This window comes from Barbus barbus (assembly GCF_936440315.1).
Source record: "Barbus barbus genome assembly, chromosome: 39".
NCBI lineage: Eukaryota > Metazoa > Chordata > Actinopteri > Cypriniformes > Cyprinidae > Barbus > Barbus barbus.
This window is the reverse complement of record NC_136717.1, coordinates 24762263-24782650: the sequence shown is the minus strand read 5'-3', so window position 1 is coordinate 24782650 and position 20388 is coordinate 24762263. Positions and strand designations below refer to the sequence as shown.

The window sequence follows — 20388 nt, the reverse complement described above, 5'->3', positions numbered from 1 at the left end:
TGATACATATAAATTATTTAACCTAGGCATCCATCAACGCATTTGGTCTAAACCTTCAATGTGTCTTGTGTTAGAAATGAAGGCCACTTTCGTTTTCTATGGAATTGATTCACGCAGTGGTTTCCGATAGAAAAGCATTAATACCGACCGGTCCTGAATGAGGAAGTGCAAAGCTAAACACGGTTAGTTTTCGTGTAGAAAGTGTATTGAGTGGTACTGTGTGGAGTCACACCCAGCACACACACACACACTCTCTCTCTCTCTCGTGTCTCCATCAGCGCTGCGCCAGAGGCGCGTTCACTGCAGCTCTGTAGAGCGCGCACGCTAGAGAGAGACGCGTTGCTGCGGCTCAGAACATCTTCACTGGCGTGATTCATGATCGAGGTAAGGCGAGATATTCTGCTTTAGGAGCCAAATGCAGCTTCACTTTTAATCCCGGATGTACCGTTATAAGAGAAAACGCGTCGCGGTATGTTGACTCATGCTTGAAGGGAAGAGAATGTGCTCAGTGTGTTTAATCATGTCAGTCTGGATGCGTTCACGTGTGCTTTGAAAACCAATCAAGGGTGTTTGGGATCTGGATTCTTGAAGAGTGAAGGATGTAAAATCTCCCTATCGTCCCGGAGCAGCTCTCAAAGCTCCGGTGTAGTCTACAGGAGGACGCGTTTTCGTTGCGTTCCATTCGCGGTGCGTCATACTGGCGTCATTCACCGCTGCGTTTTATGATCTTGTGTCAAGAAGTACAACTTTGAACATGGAAGCGTTTAGTTGTAGCTGATTTGAAACACCCGCGCGCGTCATCAGCGGTCACTCCGCTGTCACTATATAATCCCAGAGGTCTTTCTTACGGTTTCATGTCACATCAGTGTTTAAGTGTTTAAATGTTCGCTGCTGTGGGTGGCGGGTGAAGCAGAACGCTTCAGTTAAGATGTTCCAGTGTAGCACACATGATTCTTCAACTCTGGAGGTTTGGCGCGATCGAATCATTCTTGCTACATTGTTGCACTTGAGCGTCAATGTTTTCCGGGTTGCTTACATTTCTTCTCAGAATCAAAAGGAAAACCGCTTTTCTCAAATGTGCTTAATCGTTACATGGCAAACAATTATTTAAACAATTTTAGTTCAGTAGTCCCAGCTAACAAAATCTGTTCTACGAACGTCTTGTAAATATTCCCATTAAATTACACAAACGTTATTTCAAAACGTCCAGTTTTTTTTTTCTTCTTGGTCATTTGCACGTTAAGGGAATATTCTGTTGTATTAATTTGCAATTATTTTAGATGTTCTCTGAACATTCAGAAACAAGTAGCAACATTTAAAAAAAAAAAAAAAAAAAAAGTTAGGTTTTGAGAACATTAACTTTGAACAAATGTTATATTAACTAGAAGAACGTTTGTTCATAACCTTGCCAAAACATTCTTTGAACGTTATAGAAATGTTACTTTTGAATATTCTCTGAACATTCTCAAGTCAAGTCTCCATTATATATAGAGCGCATTTTACAGTGCAGATTGTGTCAAAGCAACTTTACAGTATTAAAAAGGGAAATAGTGTTCCGTTCTCTGGCCAGACGAAACCAGCAGTTTAATTCTAGGCTGCAACAAAGTCAGACTGTGCAGAGGACTCATCTGGTTCTTGTGGTCTTGTCCCGATGGCCGTCTAGGTCAGAGGTCTTCAACCCTGTTCCTGGGGACCCACTATGCTGAAGAGATTAGCTACAACCCTAATCAAACACACCCCTCAAGACTGCTTGAAAATTGCAGGCAGGTGTGCTGAAGCAGGTTGGAAATAAACTTTCCAGGAGAGTGGGTCCCTAGGAGCAGGGTTGAAGACCTCTGGTCTAGGTGACGAGTAGCATCTGAAACAAGCAGCAGCATTTTAAAAACGTTAGATGAACATTCAGCCAATGTTTCAGGGGGAAAAAATGTAGCAAAATGTTTTTGTGCTAATGTTTTAAGAACATTATTAACTTTAAACAAATGTTCTATTAATGTAGAGCGTTCTGAGAACATTCCCTGTTAACTTGGGCTTTGGGGTGGACGTGTTTTTGAAAGGTTTTGTCAGAGGTTAATGTACAGTAAATTACTCTAGTAATTAATCATACATAAGTAGATGCCTCAAGGTACATTTGCAGCAGTAGCAACATTAAACGGACTGTTTAATATTCAACAACATACTCTCTCACATGCCACTATATATAGAGAGAGGGAGAGAGAGCTGAAGTACAGTAGAGACATGCCAGCAGAATCGGTCACAGCATGTGCGTAACATTTTGCAACCTTACAGAGCTAAATATTACAGCTGGACTTTGACACTGATACTGCTGTAGACAGACAGACAGACAGGGCCATCTGCAGGCAGATAGTGAGACAGATAGTGTTTATGCAATCTGCCTGTTGCTCATGTCATTTGGAACCAGTTTACAATCAGTGCTGCATGGAGGGAGTTTTTACTGATGCGCTTGTTTTTTGATGAACTGATCTACGTGTGACCTTTAGTTTGATCCATGCGCTCCATGCGATCACACTCCGACAGCGTGGGATCAGTACAAGAGCTGAAGGCGAGGATGTTGAGATTAGCGCTGGTTTGATGAAATAAAAATAAAACTACAATTATAACAAATTAAACTATATAGAGATTTAAAAAAAAAAAGACTGATCAAAACCGAATTAAAAATATTCATATTTTAATAGAATTTACATGATACTGAAATAACACCATTATTTTGTTCCTTCAGTAAATTCAAACCTGGATGGCCTGTAGTTATTAGCCGAGGATGTAAGTCCAGCCCTAATTTTATCATTGAGCTCATGCGGCAGCTTCTATATTTACATTGCACAGTTCTCCTATTCTCTTTTTACTCATAATAGATTTTGTAGTCATTTTAACTGTGTATTTCCCTCTAGACTGGGCTATAATTAAAGTGACTTAGAACTGCTATTTATACAACAGGCCTAATTAGCCAGAACCACGTCTGACAGAAATGCTAGACTAACAATACATTCCTGCCCTATTAAACGGGTGAATGATTGATTGATTTATAGAAAGTAGCCATTCAGTCATTCGTTCATTCAGCTAAATGTTTACTTTTTCTGAAGAAAGTGTGAGTGTTGAGAAGTTAAATCCCTGCTTCAATGTAAGTTTATGGGATTTTTCACCTGCTTTATTATACTTGTCATGAGGATAAAATCACAAGTCAAAACGGTTAAAGTACAAAACTAAAAAAATGCCTGATGAGTAGGTTTTGTTATCATTTTAATGATATAACCTTAGTTTAACAACAACTGCGAGGGATATTTTCACACCACAACTAGTTGTCATAAAAAGAGACGTTCACTGTCACATTATTTAAAAAAAATAATAATTATTAAATTAAATGACAGATATCATTGGTTGATGTCTTTATTTGAATGCTTAGCAAAGCAAGGTATTTTTGTGAGCATCCCATATACAGCATACGCCTCCGTTTCTTGTAGAAAACGTACTTCGTAAAAGTGATGAATGTGCATATTTTCATGTAACACAATAAATCCATAACCTCAAAAACTGCTGCTCACTCTTCTGGATGTGGACCAGTTTCATCTTTCGTGTCTGAAAGTGTTAAAATGCTTCAGGATTGAATGATTTTGACTCGGCTGATGATTTATAAGAACGTATGATTTAGAGTAACCTCAGGACATGGCAGTGTGTTTGTAAGTCAAGTGTTCGTCTGTATCCTCAGGTGAGTGTTTCTCTGTTTGTTTGACTCTCGTGTCTGGAGGCGTCTTGAAGCGCTGCGTTCTCTGATGTGGATCTGTTTACAGTGGATGGGTAAGGGCCACCCTGTGAATCCAGGACGTTGTGCAATTTCCTTTGTTTCTTTTATAGACAGGATTTAGGATCGTTCCAAAACGTACTTTAAGATTAGTCCACGAAAACTAAATTACTGAAGTACTTACTGATTAGTGTACAAAAACAACATTTGACATGCATCATGACCAGTTCACCAAAATGTCATTTTTACACACTTTAAGATTATATAAGCAAATACTTAAACTAATAACATACAGCGACATACAGTCCTCTCCTATGGAAGCATATGTGTAGCTAAATTCAATTTGCAATGTAATATGCAAAAGGACAGTGCAATATGAAAAATGGCAACGGAACACGTGCTATTTTATTTTTTGTCTAAAAATAAGAGTAATAAAATATAAGGTAAGGTAGTAAATAAGTGTAGAATAGCACTGTCTGTCTGCTTATGTGCATCAATCCGAGTGTAAATGGTGAGAGATGTTCAGGCAGGTGAAAAGCGTTTGGTGAATATTGACCTATAGTGCATCCTGTTGCCGAGCTCCGCCTTGATGTAATGATTGACAGCTTGGGGGCGTGCTCGGCTCGGAATGCATTTTCAAATCCACAATGACTTAAACTATATTCATCGCAGGGTATTTAATGAAAATGCAATTGAAACGTCATATATGTAAGTGTCAATGCATTTAAGAAAAATAAAAGACATTTAAATCACCATTTTGCTACCCTTTTGCTGCACCTTTGGCTCAGAATGCATTTTGAAACTCTCATTGCATTTTGCTACAATTATCCCACGGTCTCACGATGAAAATGCAATCCCAAGTGTCCTACCCCTAAGTCTAAATGCATTTAGGAAAAACAGCATTTAAATGATAATTTTGCTACAGTTTTTGCTTGGACATGTTAAACATGTGTAATCAATTTTGGAAATACATTTTCATTTTGCACCAAATGTTGCACATATGAATGGAAAAATGTAAATTTAAATACAGAAATACATTGCCATTTTACATATAGCATTGCCATTTTGCATTACACATTGCAAATTGAATTTAGCTACACATATGTTTCCATACTCTCCTAGGTTCACGAAACTGTCGTCCATAAAATGCGTTGCACAAATTCGAACATCTGGGTTGTGCTGTTGTAAATAATTTTAATGATTCCTAAATGAATGCATCTACTTTCAGAAGGTCAAATAAAGTGCTTTTGCAAAGAAACAGAGCTGCATCGACACTGCAGTTACTGAAACCACGCCGCCTTTCTTTGCGTGAACATTTGGGCGCATTATGCAAATATTTCCACATTGTGATGTAGACATGTGGGGGCATGTTTGAATGAGCCGTTTTAGGGGGGCGTGGCAGAATCTTAACTTTGATATAGAATATCTCTTTGGTTTTGAGACTTTAGTCCTTGCAATTTCAGGAATCTTATTGATGCACAAACAGCTTGTAACACTCCAAAGAGAAAGGAAAACTTGAAATTGCATCATATGACCCCTTTAAGATTAGTGCACAAAATCAATTAAGGTTTATACACAAGAACAACGTTTTACATACTTTGATTAATGCACAAAAACATTTAACATACTTTAATACATGGGATCCTCAAATCTGGCTCACAAGATCTACTTTCCTGTAGAGTTTAGCTCCAACCCTGATCAAACTCACCTACCTGTGATTTTCTGTTGATCCTTAAGACATTGATTAGCATGCTCAGGTGTGTCTGATTAGGGTTAGAGCCAGATTTGAGGATCCCTGCATGAAAACCAAGCTTTACATACTTCAAGGTTAATGCACACAACATTTTTACATTTTCTGAGGAAAATCCAAGTGTTTGTGCATAAGTAAGCTGTTGTGGTTCATTGCTGTGCGGTTGCTGAAGAGTTCTGGGCAGTTTAAATCAGCTGGAATCAGTAATAGCAAACCCCTCTGATAAAGCTGGATTTATTGCGCTTGAATTTAAAGTGTGTTGTTCTAATGAGATGCCATTATTGGCCGTCTCTTCATGTACATGGAGCAGTGAGTGTTGGAGTGATGCATTAGCCAATGATGTTGTTAGCAATCTGCTCCCAGAGGATGTTCAACTGATGTAGGGCAAATCAATGAACCCACACACACACACACACACGCACACACAACCTCTCAATGTCTGTAAAGTGACTAATGGCGGTAAATCAACATGCCTACTATGAGTAGTATTAGTTCATAACCTTTTGAACTAATGAAAAATGAATGTTTGTGTTGAAATTTATTACTTGGTGTATATCAGACTTTAGTCAATCAAATCCATTGCTGCTTTCTGCTTACTTGCGTTTTCCCTCCAAATCCTGGAGCATGATAAAGTTCTAAAACTCTAACAGTCAATCATTTTGTTACATTTAAAAATGTGATTGTTTTGTTCATTATGTGATACATTTGCTAAAATATTGTTTCATTTATTGTGACTTTGATATGTAAAACTTAGAAAAGATTTGTCCAAATTTATTTTTTGATATTATTAACCCCACTTTTTCTCTGCATTTAGAAAAATAAAACAAAAGAATATTATATGAATTTAATTTTCGCTATAGATGACATACATGTAATGCATCATTCTAAACTGCTCAAGAAACATTTCTGATTTTTATCAATGTTGAAAACAGTTTTCAGAGTCAGAGTGCTGCTGAATACATGTGTGGGAAGCTGATGAATAAAAAGCTTGAAAAAAAACATTATTTATCCCCAGTTTCACAGACAAGGCTTAAGCTAGTCCTAAAATGAAAGTCTGTTTCAACTGAAGGAAACTTGCTCTTGACTGATCTTAAAATATATCAGTGCCTTTGTTTTGTCTTAAGAAACACCAGTAATGTTTTTTTTTCTAAGACATGTTTATAAAAATTACTTAAATGTTCTAATTGAACTATGGCCAAATCCTGGCTTAGGCTAAAACCTGTCTGAGAAACCAGGCCTCAGTATCTTTTGACATTATACTGTCACTTTTGATCAATTTAATGCATCCAAGTATTAACATCTTTTCATAAAAACCAAACATCTGAAAGGTGAAGTATCTCAGTAGATCTGAAACCCTCTTCCTGTTTGGGTAGATTGTTTGTGGAGTCATGTTTTTTTTTAACTCCTTTATAACCGCAGATGGGCTGCGCTGAGGTGTTTTTGGCTGGTGAGAGTTATTGTTCGTTGGGCTGCATCGTGTTTGTTTCTTCATTCTTGGAAGCGAGGCTGAAACAGATGCTTATCAGCAGATAATATTGCTCTCGTCCACACTTCCTGTAATTCAAGCCCAAATTAAAGCAGTCTTCTGTTGTGGTGTATTGTATCAGGACTGGGTCAGATCTCAGCTGGAATATGGCTCATGTCTGACACTGCATAATAAATCACTGGTGTAGTTGACGTGTAAGTTATAGCTGTGTTGGTGTGTATTAAGGGCCCACGGGTCACCTGTTTGCTTTCTGGGTGCTGCTAATCCTACTGAGAACTGCTGGAACCAGAACTGAGGACTCCATGTGCTGTAATGGCAACCTGAATCTGTTGCTATGAGACGGACTTTGTATAATGACAAATTTGTATAATGACATGGGTATGACAGAGGTATTACAATATGAAGGTGGTTTATGAGGACACTGCCTATGTCCCCGTAATTCAAAAGGCTTAAAAAACATACTAAATGCACAAAGTCTCCTGTGAGGGCTAAGTTTAGGTGTAGGGTTGGTGTAGGGCAATAGCACACACAGTTTGTTCAGTATAAAAACCATTACGCCTATGGAGAGTCCCCATAAACCACAAAAACCAACATGTGTGTGTGTGTGTGTCAGGATTGAAGAATTGGCTTTCTTTTAAATGCACAAGGTGGATTTCATGCAATATCATAACATTTGATCTGAACAAAAAAATGACATCTGCTTAATATCAATGAAAAATAAAGTGCTTGCAGGATTCCTAAAGAAAACAAAACAATTGTAAAACAATCAAATAAATACAGATGTTAAACATTCTCAGAACTTTTCAACTTGGATTTCACAGGTTTTTCAGTTTGTATTTATGTTCCGCGTGGAATCGCCGAGACCGCGACGCGAGCACCGCCCCAACTGCACACAACGCCCCTGACACGAGAGAAAGCTGCAGCTGCGCAGCGACTCTACCGCCGCGCCCCAAAGACTCTTCAACACAGGACGCGGCGAGCGGCAGAAGCGATGTTGCGCTCACGCCGCGGTCCCGGGGCGGACATTACCACAAAAGCCCAAATGGTGCCACATTTCAGCTTTGTACACCGAAACGAGAGCTGGAACAATTCTTTCATCCTCCATTACTGGCAGCGAACTATATTAACACTAACATTAGTGGAGTGCCCTGATGCTAGTATTTCCTGTCCCTGTTTAAGTTCAATGATGAAGACTAGCGGTAGGGATATGAACTCAAAACGAAACAACTGCCATGAATCTTCTATGATTTTTTTTTATATCAATATTCCGTTTTGGAGAATCGATACAGTATCGCCAAACAAAATATCGCGATACTCACGTGTATCGATATTTTCTTACACCCCTAGAGAGCACCATCACATTCATTCACAGAGGTGTTTATGCTTCTGACCTGCAGCCGCTCGTTCCGGTCAGTCATCTTTTCAGTGTCCCGTGTGATGAGGAGATCACAGAGGACAGATGAGAATATGTCTGAAGCGCAGGCTCGTATCATTGATGTAACCGCTGGCAGAGAATGTAATGAGTCATATATCGCTGCCACAGGGCTTGATTTACTTCAGCCACTGAAAACCAGAGCGACCGGTCCGGAGGAATCAACTCCAGCAGACTGCCATCACTGCTCTCTTCTGCTTCAATTTTTACTTTCTTGATTTGTCATTCCAGTTTTCATTTGTTTTAGTTGAAGCTGCAGTTTCAGTATATGTGACCCTGGAGTATAAAACCAGTCATAAGGGTCAATTTTTAGAAATTGAGATTGATACATCTTGTGAATAAATAATCTTTCCATTGATGTATGGTTTGTTAGGATCGGACAATATTTGGCTGAGATACAACTATTTGAAAATCTGGAATCTGAGGCTGCAAAAAAAATCAAAATATTGAGAAAATCGCCTTTAAATTTGTCTAAATGAAGTTCTTAGCAATGTATATTACTAATCAAAAATTAAGTTTTGAAAAATTTACATGATCTTCACTTGTATCCTAATGATTTTTGGCATAAAAGAAATCAATAATTCTGACCCACAGTGTATTGTTGGCTATTGCTACAAATATACCTGTGCTCCAGGGTCTCACATATGTGTGTATGTACAGTATGTATACACACGCACGTTTAACCTGTATATGCTCTTGCACCGCTCTTGTTTAACCTGTATATGCTCCCACTAAGTCAGATAATGAGGAAGAACCAAATTGCCTATCACAGCTATGCTGATGATACTCAGATTTACCTAGCCTTATCTCCAAATGACTACAGCCCCATTGACTCCCTCTGCCAATGCATTGATGAAATTAACAGTTGGATGTGCCAGAACTTTCTTCAGTTAAACAAGGAGAAAACTGAAATCATTGCATTTGGAAACAAAGATGAAGTTCTCAAGGTGAATGCATACCTTGACTCTAGGGGTCAAACAACGAAAAATCAAGTCAGAAATCTTGGGGTGATTCTGGAGACAGACCTTAGTTTCAGTAGTCATGTCAAAGCAATAACTAAATCAGCATACTATCATCTCCAAAACATTGCAAGAATTAGATGTTTTGTCTCCAATCAAGACTTGGAGAAACTTGTTCATGCCTTTATCACCAGCAGGGTGGATTACTGTAATGGTCTCCTCACCGGCCTTCCCAAGAAGACCATTAGACAGCTGCAGCTCATCCAGAACACTGCTGCCAGGATTCTGACTAGAACCAGAAAATCTGAGCATATCACACCAGTCCTCAGGTCCTTACACTGGCTTCCAGTTACATTTAGGATTGATTTTAAAGTACTTTTACTCGTTTATAAGTCACTCAATGGCCTAGGACCTAAATATATTGCTGATATGCTCACTGAATATAAACCAAACAGACCACTCAGATCATTTGGATCGAGTCAGTTAGAAATACCAAGGGTTCACACAAAACAAGGGGAGTCTGCTTTTAGCTATTATGCGGCCCGCAGCTGGAACCAGCTTCCAGAAGAGATCAGATGTGTTAAAACATTAGCTACATTTAAATCAAGACTCAAAACTCACCTGTTTAACTGTGCATTTGAATGAGCACTGTGCTGTATGTCCGAACTGACTGCAATACATTTTATGTATAATCATTTTCTTTAAATTTATTTTAAATCATTTTCTATATCATTTTAAAATTCCTTGTTTTTATTATTCTTATTTCCATGTTTTTATTGATTTTAATGTCTATTTCACTTTCTTTTATGTAAAGCACTTTGAATTACCACTGTGTATGAAATGTGCTATATAAATAAACTTGCCTTGCCAAACTTGCCTATGTAATTCATATTAATAATGTTGTCATTATTATGTGGTTTTATTTATTAAAATATAGTCATATAATATATATATATATATATATATATATATATATATATATATATATATATATATATATATATATATATATATATAATCATTATAATAAGATTCACTATTCATTATTCTTATTAATGTTATGCAATTATGGGTGTGTATAAACATTATATAACCTATTTATAACCTATTATAACCTATTATTTAACGCAGGGGCGCGGCCTAGGGTTGGCTACCCCACTCAAGACTGCAAATTTTGTCTCTCTTTTTTTTTCTTGACAAGAAGTGCATTTCATTTATTCAGTCGCAGAATGTCTTTACGATCACATCAATCAGGAGACGTTTCAGACGCGCGCTTCAACTTCACTTCAGCGTCAAGCGCGAGTCAAACAGTACTGTGCTCGCAGCGCGTGCTCTTCAGTACATGCACAAAGGTGCTGGCGCGCGCATAGCCTGTATCATTTCATATCAAATCAAGAAAGAAACTAGGAGCATGCAATGTCGTGATCAGTTAAGTATGAAGTTACCAAAAAGGTAGATTAAAGCTGCCATAAAACTGTGCATGCATTTAATGCCACCTCAGCACTACAGGACTGCTTCCAGGACACAGACTGGAACATGTTTAAAGAGGCAGCCACCTACAACAACCACACAGACCTGCATGAGTACACTGGAACTGTGACTGCTTACATCAAAAAGTGCACTGATGATGTGACAGTCACCAAGACCATCACCACACGTGCAAACCAGAAGCCATGGATGACAGCAGAGGTTCATGTGCTGCTAAAGACCAGAGATGAAGCATTCAGATCAGGAGATAAAGCAGCCCTCAAAACAGCAAGAGCCAGTCTGTTCTGTGGCATCAAAAATGCAAAACGGTCATATGCTCAAAAAATCAACAACCACTTCACAGACGGCAGAGACACACTGAGCCTGTGGCAAGCCATTCAGACCATCACTGACTACAAGCCCCCGCCACAGGCCTGTGATGAGGACACATCCCTCCCCGATGCACTCAACCTCTTTTATTCATGGTTTGAAATGCAGAATGACACACCTGCACAAAAACTGCCCACACCTCCCAACGACCGGGCGCTCTGTCTGTCTCCAGCCGACATAAGGAAGACCCTATCTAGGATTAACCCACGCAAGGCTGTGGGTCCTGACAACATACCTGGCCGTGTACTGAGAGACTGTTCTGATAGATGTGCTTACAGATATCTTCAACACCTCGCTGAGCCAGGCAGTCGTCCCCACGTGTCTCAAATCCACAACAATCATACCGGTACCAAAGAAATCACCTGTGTCCTGTCTCAATGACTACCGTCCCATAGCACTGACTCCAATCATGATGAAGTGCTTTGAGAGGCTAGTCGTGCACAACATCAAAACCAGCCTCCCCAACACACTCGACCCGCTCCAGTTTGCATACCGTCCAAACTGCTCTACGGACGATGCAATTTCCTCCACCCTTCACCTGGCTCTTACCCACCTAGAAAATAAAGACTCCTATGTTAGAATGTTGTTCATTGACTTCAGCTCGGCATTCAACACAATAATCCCACAACAGCTCATAAATAAACTAAACCTGCTGGGCCTTAACAATTCCCTGTGTAATTGGATCCTGGACTTTCTAACCGGAAGACCTCAGTCAGTCCGTGTCGGCCACAACCCCTCGAGCACTACCACACTGAGCACAGGTGCCCCACAAGGCTGTGTGCTCAGCCCGCTGCTCTTCACACTGCTGACCCACGACTGCACTGCCAAGTTCAGCTCCAACCACATCATCAAGTTTGCTGATGACACAACAGTGGTAGGTCTCATCAGCAACAACGATGAAACGCACTACAGAGAGGAAGTGGCACAGTTGGCTGAATGGTGTGGCACTAACAATCTGTCCCTCAATGTGGAGAAGACAAAGGAGGTTGTGATGGGGGTGCACATCACAGAGGATCTCACCTGGACCACCAACACCATGTCACTCTCCAAAAAGGCACAACAGCGCCTACACTTTCTCCGCCGACTGAAAAGAGCAAGTCTCCCTCCACCCATCCTCACCACATTCTACAGAGGCACCATTGAGAGTGTGCTGACCAGCTGCATCACTGTCTGGTATGGGAACTGCAGTGCTGCTAACCGCAAGACCCTCCAGCGGACAGTGAACACGGCTGCAAAGATCATCGGTGCCCCTCTCCCCTCCATCCTGGACATTTTCCTTACACGATGCTCCAGCAAAACCAACAGCATCGTGAAGGACTTCACCCATCCCTCCCACAGTCTTTTCCAGCTCCTACCATCAGGAAGACGGTACCGGAGCATCAGAGCCCACTCCACCAGACTGCTCAACAGCTTTTTCCCCCAGGCTGTGAGAGCCCTGAACTCAAATCACCCCGCACCCCTCTGAAACCACATGCAAACCCCTATCTCCTGAAACATGGACCACCAGGGGCGTGTCTAGAGCATTTTAAATGGGGGGGGCCAGTCTGGCACACTGCCTTAAAAGAGGGTGGACGGGGGGAGGGGTTGGATACAAGATGTTAATAGGCTTATATTATATAGGCTATTAATTGCACAGTGTGAGATTCATTGGTCCTCACAGAACTTTGTGAGATCGCGATGAACAAAGAGTGACAGCTTTATTGGTTAGGAGCACTCTTTGCGAGCTTTCTAAGCAATCCATTTAAAACGTAGAACTTTGTTTTTTGCCCACACACACGTTGCAAAGTTTTGGGAATGACATCTGCATATTTATGCGGGATTCGCTCTCGAAGTAGCAGCATATTGATAGCAATAGAAGGGACAAAATATGTGAAAATGTGCATTAAGAGAGCACCCCCACTTATTTCAGAAGCAGCCTTAGTGATTATTTCTGGAACCTGGTTGATATGCTTCTATAACTATATACAAAAACAACAAAATACAAATGTACTACATAAAATAATTTAATAAATGCATATTTACAATTTAAGCACTTAACTAAAATAAGTATTAATAACTAGAGAAGGCTAACTATATTCAGCTTGCTTTCATTTAGTGAGAAAAGCCTACTCTTCACTTGAATTAGAAAAAAAAGCTTTTCTGGTCTTCAGTGATGCGAGGATAACGTTTGAGCATACTCACAATATCTGAGTGAGACCCGAGCCAATTCATAAAAGAACAATGTAGATTTAAAAGCACACGTCCAGTTTTGTGCGAGTGAAGGAAATCCGCTTGCGAGTGGAGAGATTCGTGCTCGCGCATTACATGATTGCGTAACATTTTGCGCTCTCGACATTTGTCATTTAGATCACGCTAAAATGCCTAAAATTAATAAAGAAGAGAAGAAAGCGGCCCTAGGCAGCTGCCTACACATGCCAAGATACATCAGATGCAGTTAGAAACTAAAAACAAGCCTATCGCAAGACGCCCAAGCCTATCGCAAGACGATTTAAATCTGTCAGTAGGTTAGTTGTGTATAGGTTTATAGTGTTTTTTAATCAGTTGTATGTCTGTATTTATGTAGCACCGTGGTCCTGCGAGGCACGACGTTTTTTCCACTGTATGTCCCCCACATGTAGCGGAATGACAATAAAGCTCAACTTGAACTTGAACTTGATCTTAATATGTTAAGAAATGGTTTTCCAAACTGTCCCGGAGCAGCCCAGCACTGTCTCCCTCATCTAACACGCTCTAACTCTCTAACTTAGAATTTAGTGTTTGATAACTTTATTCAATTTCTGTATATTTCTGCTGAGGGGCACAGGTAGACAAATATGACATTTATAATGGGTTTATGTGAAGATTGTTTTAAATTCACTTAAATTAGAAGTTATTTTTAAAGTCTAATAAATGTTCAAATTGATAGCTCTTATTTATAATGTAAAGTCGAATGGCTATAGTCAATGGCTAAATATTATGGCAAAAAAAATGTATAGGGAAATTGGTATTAATTGTTATCAGTGATACTGGCCTTCAGTCATAAAAATAAAGATGCCATTAAACAAATATTAAAAATATACTGTCTTTATGTTGTTTGTACATTAATTTGAAGATTGAATGTGAAATTATTGCAATATAAAAGTATATGTAAAAACTTTAATGTTAGGTGGGATTAATCGAGATTAAGCTCAGAAAAATGTGTGATTTAATTAGTTAATTTATTTTAATCGATTGACAGCACACACACACACACACACACACATATATGTAACCTTGTCTTGTTGATTCTTGTAATAGTGGCAGGAGATACTCAGAGAGAATATAAGCTGTATTTTCTCTTTCTTTTCATTGATGAAACTGAGTGAACACATGCAGTGACTCCAGGATAAATGAAACGTTTAGACGCACATACTTGTGCTTTATTTGCCAAGTCAAGCATCGCGGATCTCTAACGATCACTTATGCAAGTGTTAAACAAACAGCTGCAGTAAGTGTTAACGTTCTGTGTGTGTGTGTGTGTGTGTGTGCGTGTGTGGTTACCTTTGTGGGCAGTGAGAAACCGCCTAGCAGCCTTTTGGCAACATATTGCAGTTCCCTCTGAACACCTTTGTAAACAGTAACGAAGAGTGGAGATTACAAAAGTGTCCAGTGAGTCTTCATTAGTGCCCAGGAGTCCGAATGCGTCCTGAGGAAGCAGTGGGCTGTTTTCCCCACTGACAGAGGAAGCTGAGTGTGTTTCAGGTGAATGCGCTCATCCTCTCTCTCTCTCTGTCTCTGTGTCAGTGTTCAGGAGGAGCAGAGCTCGTCTCTCACCGTCATCATGGCCTCGATCTCGGACTGGTACGCTGGGAAGAACGTGCTGATCACCGGAGCCACGGGCTTCATGGGGAAGGTGCTGGTGGAGAAGCTGCTGCGCTCCTGTCCTGACGTCAATGCCCTCTACATCCTCGTCCGGCCCAAAGCCGGTCAGTCCATGTCCGAGCGCGTCCAGGACATGATGAAGTGTAAGGTGAGAGCTCTTGGTGTGATGTGCTTCTCATTACAACTTGGAGAGGAAAATTGGAAAAACATTTTCTGATAACAATTGCAATTGCTGTTGTTATTATTATTTAATTTTATTATGTTTTGGTATTTTAAGTATCAATATGACTTTTAATGCGGTATTTCTCTATAAAATTACATACTGTTATTATTATTTGTAATACATCTCAAAATAATAATAATAGTATAATAATAATATTAATTATTAATATTGTTTTAGCTATTGATGTATATGAAATAATATAGCTATAACGAGAAATATTACTATTGTATTATTAATAATAATAATTGTATTTTGCATTTCAACTGTAAAATTACAGTAGTAATTTTTATATATATATATATATATATATATATTATTTATTTATTATTTATTTATTTTTATTTTTTTTACATAAAATATTATTTTTCTTCATTCCACAGGGAGCTTCTCTTTTGTTGATAAAAGTTGCTTCATAAGCTACAGTTTTGGAAACTTAAATGACATTTATTTAATAAAATCTCAGCGACTGTGATTTGATTAGCCATATGGTGATTTCAGGTTTCCTTTCTATTAATTGAGCAGTTCTTCTTTATCATCAGAATCAGTGTGTTTGGCACACTTTTAAGACATTTGTAACCTTTCTAGAACATTGTACTTGTCTTCATTTCTCGTTTTTCAGACAGAAGCCTGATGCCTGTATTGTGTCTTTGTCATTGGATATCTCAGTCTTTGTAATCGGATGACATCTGATCGTATCCAAACTTCAGTTAACCTCGTGTTGATCCTTAAATAGTTAGTTACGTCAAAGAGTGCAGAACAGTGAATGCATCTGTGTTTGTTCATTTGCGGTCATCAGGGTTTATCACTATTGTTTCCCTGAACTCGATCCTCTGAAACCTGCTGCAGAAGTTCATGCGCTGCTTTCCCTCGGGCGGCAATGGAAAACGCTCTTTGATTGTTGCCATGGAAACCCCACCACAAATGCCATCCATATGAGTTATGATCTGTATTTCCATACGCGTCTGATCGTACTGTAGGTGCGGCTTCATTACTCACATTCATTTAGTTTGAGCAGAACTTTCCAGCAAAGAAACACTTTATTATTTAGCAATTATATATTATTTATATATTGTTAAAATACATAAATAAAAATTAACTATTAAATATATGATCATTATAATAAATATTATCATTATTTAGCAATTACATATTATTTAAAAATATATTATTTATAAAATATGTATGAATAATAAATAACATTATTATTATATCATCATCATCATCAAATGTCATATATTATGCCAGTTGGTATTCAACAGCAATATCCTAGCAAAACGTGTTACATTTTTATTATATTAATAATAATATATTAATGTTTTAATTTAACACATTTTTTCATATTTTTTAGTAATTTGATGTGTGTTTTTGTATACATTTGTGTTTATTTTGTTTATATAGATTTTTTAATATTATTTTTCTCCAGTTTTAGTCAAATTAGTACATCTAGACAACCTAAATATAAATGACAAATGTTGCCTTGGGAACTTTTTTATAGTTTGTTTGGTAACACTTTACAATAAGGTTCATTAGTTAATATTAGTAAACATGCACTAAGAATGAACAATACATCTACAACATTTATTAATCTTAGTTAATGTTAATTTCAGCATTTAGTAATGCATCATTAAAATCACAAGTTGTGTTTGTTGTTAACATTAAAGCACTGTGAACTAACATGAATAAACAATGAACAACTGTATTTCATTAACTAATATTAACAAAGATGAATAAATAGTGCAATAAATGCATTGTTCATTGTTTGTTTTTATTAGTTAATACATTAATGTTAACAAATGACAGGTTATTGTAAAGTGTTACTGTTTGTTTTATTTCACATTTATTTTATTTCTAGTAATTCCTGCTTTATTGTGGTTTTAGTTGAAATCATTATAGTTAATTTAATCTGAGTAATGTTCATGAGCTACATGTAATCTGAGTAATGTTGTGTTGGTTGGGTTTGCTGGTGTTTCAGTAGTTTGATCTGGTCTGTGCCGGACTGATGTGAGATCTGGACTCGAGCCAGAATGAAGCTCATCTGTCGCAGATCAGCATTATGGGTCATTATGGGTCAGACTGACAGATTCTGTCAGCGTTGCGCAAACTCTCTGACCTCTGATATAAACCTCATTACGTGTTGTGTGTGTGTGTGTGTGTGTGTGTGCTTTGTCTGTACTTGTGAGGACCAAATGTCCTGATTAATATTGTAAAATACTTTGATAACGCACTAGTGAGGTATTTGACTGGTCCTCAGTAGTTAGAAAGACTTGTTAATCAGCCAGAAGATGTTGTTGATGTAAATCTAGTGTTCTGCAGATGGTTAGGGTTTGGGTTAGCTGATAGAAAATATCATCATCCTGACAGAAAACCAGTGGAAGTCTATGGAGTGTCCTCACTAAGATAGCCAAGCAAACATGAGTGTGTGTGTGTGTGTGTGTGGGTTATATATGTAAGGAATGCTCAGGCGCTCACACAGGCAGATTTTGTGTGTGTGTGTGTGTGTGTCTGTGTGTGTGTGTGTGTCTGTGTGTGTGTGTGTGTCTGTCTGTGTGTGTGTGTCTGTCTGTGTGTGTGTGTGTGTGTGTGTGTCTGTGTGTGTGTGTGTGTGTGTGTGTCTGTCTGTGTGTGTGTGTGTGTCTGTCTGTGTGTGTGTTTGTGTGTGTGTTTTGGAGAATCTAATATGGGAAGCCATTCAGTCTCAAATAAACATGTCCATTGTTTTGTCATTTAAATGGCCTTTCACCAGAATCTTAAATAATTAAAGAGACAAGCTTTATATAGCTTTTCTAACTTTCAGTTTATAGTAGGTAAATGGGGGAAAAAAATATTATAGGTTAATGAAAAATTATTATGATTAAAAATGAAAATGATCATCTAAAATCTAATTAATACTATATATGATTAGATGATCATTTTCATTTTATTATATATATATATATTATTATATTCTCATCAAAATCAGAGAAAATTAAACAATATATAAATAATATATATAAAACTTATTTTGTGTGTGTGTGTGTGTGTGTGTATGTATATATAAGTAAAAGACGTCCCGCAGGTGAATAATTCAGTTGGTTCTGGCAGGGAATACTGATCTACCTTTGATAAAGCATCAGATCCGCCTTCATTCCCTCTCTAACCTCCGTCCCTCCTTCAGTCTCTCCAGTCAACTGCGCTTCTGCTCTCTGTGTCTTCAAGCGTGTGTGTGTGTGTGTGTGTGTTTATCATTCACCCAAGGCCACGGCGGTGCAGGAACTGAAGGAGTATTGTATCTCTCTCCCACTCACACACAATGGGGGTTTTTGTGCCAGAAGGCCCGGTGGAGACTGGCACAGAGCGACCGCCGTCCCACAATGCACCGTTTGCTCTTTCCACCACAGAGAGAGCAAATGTTTTCAGTGCTGGACCTCGGCAAACCCCTGACCTCAATACAATGAACCTGTGGCATCATTTATCCATGTCACTTCCTTTCTCGTACAGTGCAGCTTTAATTGATGAGTTTGAACTGTTTGAAATAGATCAGCACTTACTATTGAAAATACTATTATAGTTTTTATACATTTTTTAAATTACTTTTTATTTTTATATTTTCAGTTCTTATTTTATACAAACTTACATTAAAATGTATTATTAATTACTTATTAATTACTTGATTATTAATTACTTATTACAATTAATGAATTAATTATTTTAAATAATTCAGATAATTTGTTACTATTTAGGCTTAATTTTATTGAAATTAGAAATTTTATTGCGTCAACTTAAACTTTTAAAAGTAATTTTCTAATGAGCTGTTTTTCATAATATTTATGTTTTAATTAATATTTTATTTAAATTCAGCTTTATTTCTATTAACTTTAAATTGTTTTAGTTTTAATAAACGTTAATGACCCGATGCTGTTTTAACTAGATCAGAAAGTGTTTTTTTAATTATTTATTTACTATTATAGTTGTTTTTAATATTTTGAATGTTTTTATTTTATAGTTTTACTTTTTATTTTTAGTAAATTTATGTACTTTTGCCATTTTTAATCACAATAAAGATTTTAATACTATTATTTAGGTTGTGGTTCTGTTTTAGTTTTTCAGGTAGCAATATAAGCGCTTCAACTTTGTATTTCTCTTAAAAATGTATATATTATTTCAACTTTATTTCTATTAATAAAAATGTATTTAGTTGTTTTAGTTTTAGAATAACCCAGATACTGTTTAAACTAGATAATGATAAATAGTATTATTTTATTTAAATTATTTTATTTTGAGTTTTTATTTAAATTTTATATAATGTTTTTAGTAATTTAGGTGTGTGCTTTTGCCATTTTTTAATCAATAAACTGTTTTTTAGTTCAGTTTTAGTTTTCCAATTTAGTTTTTCACGTAGTGTTTCCATTTTATTTTTTATGTAGCTTTATTTCAATGAGTAGCTGAGTAGTTTTGAAAAGTTGTAGTTTTGATAGCAGTAATAACACTGATGTGCTGTATTCTAGTGTGTGTGTGTGTGTGTGTGTGTGTGAGAGGGCGTTTGCTCTGGCAGCGCTGCAGCAGCATATGGAGTGTGTATGCGGGTGTGTGTTGTGTTTTTGTTGCCCGGTGACACAAACCGCGGCAGGACGTTTGGCTGAAGTGGCTGAGCTCGTTTAATTCATTTACTGCATTTCTGAAAAGCATTCTAGCTCCTCGCGTTCCTCCTGTCTGACGTGGACAGATTCTCCTTCTAGTTTTGTGCGTCTTGACCTTTTAACTGCTTCTCTGTCCTGCATTGACTGAACTCTCTATAAATCTGTGTGTGTGTGTGTTGGCTAGACTGCTCTCATGGCCCATATGTTGTCTGATCTGTCCAGTAATCTGTGTTAATGGCCGTTATGACCACACTTATGTGTTCGGATGATATTATTTAGGGCTTTATTCCTGTAATATTTGCATGTTTGAGTGTGTGGGAAAGGCTCCCCTGATGATTTTTCATATTTAAATTATGCACTTTCATTTGCATTTGAAAATCCTCTGGTTGTAAAAGACAAGATAGTTGCTTTATTGGTGCGCACAAATGTCATATTAGCCAAATCAAAGTTCTGTTATGGTTTCTGAATGGG

At 37.8% G+C, this 20388-nt stretch overlaps 1 protein-coding gene across 1 annotated transcript in view; it reads left to right on the top strand.

Annotated features, from left to right (window-relative positions):
- Positions 1–228: 228 nt before the first annotated feature.
- Positions 229–20388, top strand: part of LOC306858797 (fatty acyl-CoA reductase 1-like) — a 34863-nt gene continuing 14703 nt past the window's right edge. Inside the window, exons 1-2 of the mRNA XM_079399523.1 lie at positions 229–384; positions 15001–15226. Of these exons, the coding sequence (XP_079255649.1) occupies positions 15038–15226 (189 nt within the window). The 5' untranslated portion in view covers positions 229–384; positions 15001–15037. The remainder of the gene's footprint in view (positions 385–15000; positions 15227–20388) is intronic.